The sequence below is a fragment of the Sinocyclocheilus grahami genome, unplaced genomic scaffold (genome assembly GCF_001515645.1).
Source record: "Sinocyclocheilus grahami isolate Dianchi unplaced genomic scaffold, SAMN03320097.WGS_v1.1 scaffold340.1, whole genome shotgun sequence".
Taxonomy (NCBI): Eukaryota; Metazoa; Chordata; class Actinopteri; order Cypriniformes; family Cyprinidae; genus Sinocyclocheilus; species Sinocyclocheilus grahami.
In genome coordinates this window covers 317,302-325,715 of record NW_015505519.1, presented here as the reverse complement: position 1 = coordinate 325,715, position 8,414 = coordinate 317,302, and the positions used below count along the sequence as shown (strand labels likewise).

At 36.7% G+C, this 8,414-nt stretch overlaps 1 protein-coding gene across 1 annotated transcript in view; it reads left to right on the top strand.

Annotated features, from left to right (window-relative positions):
• The first annotated feature begins 2,001 nt into the window (after nt 1–2,001).
• slc35f1 (solute carrier family 35 member F1) overlaps nt 2,002–8,414 on the top strand; it is a 100,695-nt gene continuing 94,282 nt past the window's right edge. Inside the window, exon 1 of the mRNA XM_016295795.1 lies at nt 2,002–2,395. Coding sequence (XP_016151281.1) covers nt 2,286–2,395 — 110 coding nt within the window. The 5' untranslated portion in view covers nt 2,002–2,285. The remainder of the gene's footprint in view (nt 2,396–8,414) is intronic.

Here is an 8,414-nt window from a genome sequence, read left to right as displayed (position 1 = left end):
CAGCTTCAAAACAAGCAGACAGATGCTTGATCAAGGCCAGAAGAACATGTGGGATCAAACATCATCATTCCAGCTCCTTCCTCGTCAACATTCAGCGGATCAACATCCATTAAAGCGCTGCTGTACGGCTCTACTTCTCTAACACGAGAATTTCCACTGGGTTATGATTGCACCTGCTGTATGTAGAGTCCCTCTGAACGAGTCCGTGACCTCTCTCTGTGCTTCAGCCACAAAGAATATACTCTATGCTGCGGTTTCGCACACATGCAATATGAGAGCCAATCCTGTTCAGCATGCTGGCCACTGGTTTCCATGACAACTAAGGGGTGATGGGTGGTCAAAGCCTGTATGAAAACAGCCAACCTAAACACCAGCTGATATTGAACGGACTAATCTATCATTCCGTAAAGTGGATGTTGATTTAAATTCAAAGCATTTCGTATCGAAGCAAATTAAGACCGAGAGCTTGCAAACGTGAGTGACTGACTTGTTGTACAGTTCTAAGCGCACCCATTAAACATGAAGATGTGCTGCAAGTAAATGCAATCCATGTATTGATTTCAGACCGAAGCATCCATAACTGTTGGGCTTTTGGCACACTAACAAGCATCTAGACTTAGATGTTCAGCCCCCTTAGGAATGAGTAACTGATCGTGGGCTTTGTGTTTTGACATCTCGCTGCACAGGGAATTGAAGTACCTGCAGTGTTTCCTTATGGCAAGATTACATACTTTGAAGACAAAGCTAGAGAATTCATTTAGTTGCCTTTTGCTATGTTTTCATTTCGTGGCTTCTTTTTTCTCTAGAAGAATATGCATTTATTTATTTGCTTGCAAAAGAATCCAGTATATGCTTAATTTTCTTTCTCTCTCTAAGAAAATGCTGATATAAATTAAATTACAAAAAGTTTCACTTAAATTAAATCATTCAAGATTAGTCATTTCTGATTTATTAATAAACAAAGAGCAAACTGTATTTGTCCATTTGTAGTGATTGTGTAGGTGCAGATTTTTTCCTCTTTTTTTCTCTTTGCTTTTCCTTTTCAGTATCGTCTAATTTATTGCTGTATTTATACTTATTTATTATTGTTATTATTTACATATATTTATTCTTTATTATTATTATTTTCATTTGTCTTGATGCAATCATATTCATTAGTATATTTTGTGACTTAGAGAGTAAGAAATACTTTTGTCTGATCTTATCTTGATGTCTCTTTTAACATGCCAAAAAAGTAGATACATTTGTTTTTCTTTTTTAACTCAAAAGGAAAAAAATATTTAAAATTAAACGATAAAAATAAAAATGATTATTTCATTTGAATTTAAATGAAATAATTAATTGTAATTTTTTTCTGTATATGTACTGTATATACACGCATTACAAATCTGAAATTAAATTTCCAAAATAAAATTAAACATTTAAAACAAATATTAGCAATCAATAAGTCAAAATTCAAGTATTTTTTAATGAGGTATTAAATGAAAGATTTCTGGGGAAATTATATTTTTTCTATTGTGTATAATGTTACATTTATTTATTAATGTATTTTTCTTATAATTACTAAATATGATTACATTACATAATATTGCATAACTTTTATATATTTATTTGTTATTATGTAATTTATATTTACAATACATTTATATTTAGTAAATGTTATTACATTTATTTATTATCGCATTTTTTCTTATATTTACTAAATATGATTAGATTTATTACATTACAGTACTTATTTGTTTATGCAATAAATCAGCTTACATTTATTTATTTGTTAATGAATTAATTTATATTTACAGCACATTTAGTAAATGTGCTTAGTACCGCATTTTTCTTATATTTACTAGATATGATTAGATTTATTTATTACAGTACGTATTATCACATTTTTTATTACAGCTTTTTATTTTGAAATGCTTCTCATTGGTTGACGCGTACCGTCGGAAACAGTGGCCTCTAGCGGTCAGATGGTCTATTTCACTCAAAAGCGCACCACCTCTCAATAATCACGGCAGTCCTGCTCCGGCGTTCAGAAAATGCGCACCGAAGCACCGGGAAACATCTGCTCAGAAAGCGAACGGGTGCAACATCGCGCATGAATCTGTAACATCCAGCGACTTCTTGGAGCCTCCAGCATCCCTCCTCCTCCAGCACTTACTGGAGATACATACACCTGCCTGTTTATTGTCACCTGCAATATGGAGAGCTGGAGCTGATCGGAATAACCAAAGCCTTAGGAATGATCACTGCTTACTGACTGACCGCTTTAGTTTCCAGCTTTAGAGATGATGCCCGAGCACCAGAACCATGTTGTCACCACTATTGAGACCATGCCATCAGAGACTGTCACCGCATCACCATCGCTGTTTCAGAGGATGAAGAAAGTGTTTAACAGGTAAGAGAAACTACTGGAAATATCCTGACAGCATGTGTTTGGATTTGCTCCTCCACGCCAGCAGACATCAATTCAACTTTGTCCTGCAAGGCACATTTATTAAGATGTTTATTCTGCATTCGCACCTGGTTTGCTCAACCATGTTTACAACAGAGTCAACTGAAGCAATCTGTTCTAATGCACGCATTAGAGTTCCCAATAGTGCATCCAGATGTGATGTTTGTAATGGCTGTTCCAAACTATATCTCTATTTTTATCTATAGAGAGGTGAAGCAAGTACTGTTTTTATATTCATGAGCCATTGGTAGGTTTCTATTGTCATTATTTGTACTATTCATTTGGACCGGGATTTAGGAAATATTAATGTTCTTATGTCAGTTAGTACTGTCATTTCTTAAATTGATTCCTACAAAACATCCATCACATGGTGTTCCTCGGTCTGCATGCATGCAGGGAACATCACCGATTGTCTTTTTTGTAAAAGTCAGGATTCACTTCATCACGGTGACTGAAAGGTCTTGAGGAGAAATGCACACTTTGTCTCTATTGTCTTGTGATGTGTGTGTGTGTGTCCATCAGTCACAAGTGCATGCTGGCACCAGAGGGATTTTCACTTGAACGCCATGCAGTTCAAGTCACAGAAAACCTGTTGTGTATAATTTGGCCCAATAAAACTGCAATCTGAGCAATCGGGCTGAAAATCTACTCTTGATCAGGTTCTAAGGTGGCCAAATTTTGGTTTAGTTTGGGTGGGAGTCAGTGTCAGAAATGAACTTTACCCTTCAGATAGATTATAAGTAGCTTTTTTACCTTTATAAATGCAGATATTTTTAGTGTTTTCAGGTCAAATTTTTGTCTTTTGCATCAAAACCCATCATATTAGCACAAAATGTGTATTAAAGACTGTGAAATGACAGCTACAGGCGAATACACCAAAAAAAAAATGTAACTGCTAGTAAGAAATTAAAAGCAACACACTGAATTAAATGTGAGTTTTTCAAGTAGAAAGTCTGAAGTTGTATTTTCTAGAAAAACACCTTAGTCTTAATTTACAACTTCTACATTTTTTTTTTACAGTCAGTGTACAGCGTCTGCAGTCTCTGAATCCATTTCTAATTGAATCTAGAAAAGAATATAAATAGGAGTTCAAAAAAAAAATATATATATTTTTCAGAGTATTAATTATGCATGTTGTTTGTTAGATAAAGGATAAAAAGCATTTTTTCCTCCCATATTTTAAATGCCAAAGCTTTTGGTAGCTTTTTTGTTGTTGTCGTCTCAAGCCCTTGTTGGTTTTTGATCGTAATTGGGATGTTCTAACTTTAAATGCGCCAGAGGCGTTCTTCTGACTTGTTGGAGTTGTTTTGTCTGGTAATTTGTTTGTCCGTGTGTGTGTAAGGGAGGCTTTAGCTGCTCCAGTTGTGTGTGTGGTTATGCAGAGAGGATGACAGCTGGTAGTCCTAGGTCAGATGAGTCGGGCTGCCCACTCTTTCTCTCTCTTTGCCATCTGCTGGTCCTTTTTATCCTCGCCACTTGCCTTTATCTCCCAGAACAATGTCCCAGGAGGTGGAATCTGTGCAGGGGCAGATCGGGTTGCACGCTGACAGTGGTGGAGCCAGGATGTTTTCATAGGGGTGGCCAGGGAGGGGCCAGCAACCAGTCTGGGGTGGCACAGAAATCTTCATTATTTCAATATAGTTATGTGTTTGACTATAATGTACTGGGCTGCGTTTCTCGATAACGATTGATCTTATAGCGCTTAAGAGCGTTTTCTACGAGTCATTTTACGATCGTTCGTTATTGTTTCACGTGCGTTTCCCAAAAATGAGTGCTGAAATGTCACCTTATAGAATGGCTCATAATTGTAGTACATGCACGTTTATTGAAATGTTAACCTAATGCTGCATTCCAGACAACTCGGATATACTAACTATTATTATATTATATATTATATTATTTATACGTATAATATTATACTTTACATAATTATATAGCCTATAATATACTTTATATAAAAATATATATTATAGTATATAATATCTATATAGAGATGTTATTTCCGAGTCCAATACATTTTCGTGCACGTCAGTAAGTCATTGACTGATTTCCCCCCCAGTCTTTGAAGCATATTTCCTACATTACTTCTTTTATAAATTTTTTTGTTCAGTCGTTTAATTTAGATGTGTATTTCAATTTTTTCTGCCCTTTTTAATGATTTCATTTATAAATTCATAAAAAAAAACGAGTAATAAAGTGTACAATAAAGTACAATCAAAACTTTATATTATAATCACATTGCACTTGAATAAAGTTAAAGGTGCAATCTGCCGATTGTCCTGCAGGTGACCGCATGAATTTGTCTTCTTACGATGCACTTAGGGATTTACGATTACTCCAACTCACTCGTAGATCTACACTGATTTTCAAGTGCTACTTAAGTTACGATGCTTTTGGGAAACAGACCGTAATATTAAGATCCGTCGTACGATCGTTTTTACGAACTTCTAGGCTTATGAAGCTTTTGGGAAACGCAGCCCTGGACTGTTTTGGTGCCTGAAACACAACTGAGTACAATTAATTTCTACTTGACTGTAATTGAGAATTGAGTGAATATGACAATTTTTGTATTATTCCTCACCTCCAGGTGTTTTAATAAAGGGGCTCACTATAGCTTTATTGCTCATTTAGCTTCTCAAAACTCCCCAAATGCTTGCTCTCCAACATTGCGTACTCATGGATGAGACATACTCATGGATGAGACTGGCAGATAGTGATAAAAATGTGAAAATGGCCGGAAGTCAACAGTAGACCTAAATGCCAGAATATAAAATTAGTTATTTTATGCATTTAAATGGTTTCATTTTCGCATATTTTCTAGTATACGTGCACTGTGCTCACATTTATTTGTGCATTAAATTACAAATAAAAAATACATATCAGCTTGTGCCTTATATTGTGATCTCAAATTGCAGAATATATTTTAGTACATGCATTTGAGAGACGTTCTTGTGTGCTGCGTATCGTATACATGCACAGTTTGCAGCTTTAATCGCCTTTTTGGTAATTTCATGACTTGGCTGACGACAGAACTAGGTATGAATGCTCATAGTTTCTTGTGCGGGTTATTTATGATGAAGTGATATAGAGCGTGCACCACATATTCGCGTACTGTTGAAGAGTGTGCGCCGTGAGCACAGTAAAACGGCTGGTGGGACAGGAGAGTGTGTTTTACTGACATATAGTCTAACAACATCTCATCAGACCACAGTTCACAGTTGTTCTACTGAAGCTCATTTGGCTGCTGTAGCTTTAAAGGGGTGGTTTATTGCGATTTCACTTTTTTTAACATTAGTAAGTGTGTAATGTTGCTGTTTGAGCATAAACAATATCTGCAAAGTTACGAAGCTGAAAGATCAATGCAAACTGAGATATCGTCTTTTAAAATTCTGGCAGTTTAATGCCTACAAAAATGGCTGGTAGACACTACAAGAAGTTACTTCCCAGGTTTGTGACATCACAAACCCAGATAAAATTTTTTTAAAAAAGCAGCAAAGGGGGCGAGGCCTGCGCTGCTTTAGAGAAGAGGAAGAGAAAACTAGAGGTGCACGTAAAAATCTATTCATATATAAATCGTGATTCTGTCTTCCAACGATACTAATGGATGCACAAGATTCAAAATCAATGTTCTAAAGCAGAGGTCCCCAACCACCGGGTCGCGACCCACTACGGGGCCGTGGAAGAATTGCTACCGGGTCGCAAGAACGTTCTGGGAAAAATAGTTATGACACTGTTATTTATTTATGTTAATGATTGTTCTAATTATTCTGTATTTTCATTGTATGCGATTGATATGGAGTAGAAATTTTAGAATTTCATTTTAAATAAGTAAATGAAAGATTGCTCTGATCTGTCACATATTAGGAGTTAAACGGATTGAGGTTGATCCGTAATACGTACAGATGAGACCCTACCGTTCGGCACGCACGTGATGCAGATTAATTTGCCAATTTACACGTACAAGCAATTTTAAACCACAAGAAGAAGAAACGAAAGAGAGCTCAATTAGTTACTCACACGCTGTTCTCGCACCGAATCAAAGCACGCACAATAGACGTGTTTCAGACAGCACGGAAATACCGAGTTGCGTATGCATACACATAAAATTAGCCTATGTCAAAAACCCTTCACGGTATTGCCATTCTCTGTGATTACAATTTTTTTTTCTTGCTTATCCAAAAAAATATTCAGATCTGTGACTCAAAAAATCCCCCCACAATATAATGCGTTGAACCACAAAGCAGCGGTTCTTAATACTGTTCCTCGCATCCCCCTGCTCTGCACACGCTCTGCATCTCTCTCTCTTTCTTTTTCTCTCTCTCATTCAGCTCAGCTCCAAAAATGAGCTGTTACAATTATACACTTATTTTCACATAGCTATGAGAAGCGTTAAACATGGACGCGCGTGCAGTTGCCGTACTGTATTAAAGCTTCAATCAGGATAAAACCGTATATTATAAGCTAACATAAGCAGTAGCATTTACAAATAACAGCTTATCGAAAAGTATGAGACAACAACAAACAAAAAACATAAGCCTACCATTAAAAGCCGTGCTTGCACAGGTTCTGCACGATCCTCTTCAATAATATCCTCTGCTTCTCAATCGGGCTCAAACTGATAAGTGATATTAACGATGCCTTGTTTACAATACAACCGGAGCACATGCCGCTGAGGTAAGGAACGGGTATGTTTAGATGCGCACTAGAGGCGGTTTAGCCAATCACAACACACTGGGCTAGCTAACCAATCAGAGCCCATCGCATATTTCTGAGGGAGGGGCTTCATAAAAGAAGGAAATGATCTGCGTGTTTCTCAGAGAAGGAATAGAGCGGTGTGGAATAAAGGTAAATTATGTGAAAAATAATGCATTTTTTAAAAAACGAAGCATTAACACATGTTAGACTGCACCCCATAAACACAATCAAGCCTAGAAAAAACCCACTGAACCACCCCTTTATGTTGTCATAAAGAGATACAGCAGTTCTGCATCTTAATAAATGCATTTCTTGTCAAGAAAAAAAAGGAACAAAAACTGCAGGTTTGAGTGGGGTGGCCAAAGGGGTGGCCTTTTGTCAGTGGTGGCCAGGGGCCTCCGCCCCTGCACGCTGGGTGCTTCAGTGCCCATTGTGAACCTGCCATAAGTAAAATCTGCTCTTAGGGTGAAAGTGAGGCCTGTTCTTACTGAGGAATCTTTTAACCAGCTGGATGCCACTGTATAGAAATGAACATTTTTAATAGGGGTCGACCGATTATCGGCGCCCATATTAAGCATTTTTATGATTATCGGTATCTGTCATTTTCAAAACCGATTCGCCGATAAAATAACTTAATTTTGAAATGCGCTATTTGGCTCTGATGCAGCTTGTCAGAACACACCACTCTGTGGCCTATCAATGCGGAATTCACTCTCACTCCGAAAGCGCTTGCTAACTGGAGCTACTTCAGTGATCACGCATCAGTTGTCTCTCAAAGGTAAGGCAGCAGCAGACATTGCTTAATTTGCAATAAATCACAATACACTAATGTTATACTGAAGTTGCAAAACACCTCAATATTATCTATGATTTCCCACTTATTATATAAATTTTTTTTAAAGTTAATCCATTGATGTGCATTAGATGATGAATTGAATAGTCACCTCTACTATTGAAGGTTATGTTTTAGCCATCAGAAAAGAATTAATGAGGAATTATGAGAGGTTATGCTATTATACATACATTTCTAACATGTAAATTATTGAAGCCAAATACTTACATTTTCCCAAGATGTTTAGCTGTAGTACAGTATTCATAGGCTTAATCATGAAGCATACTTAATTTTTACATTAATTTTCATTTTTACACCAGACATGTATATCGGTTCAAAATATCGTTTATCGGTCTACTTGATCTGTAATAATCCGCATCACTATTTCTAACTCATTCCACAAAGTTTGTGCTACAGGTCAAATCAAGAGGGCAT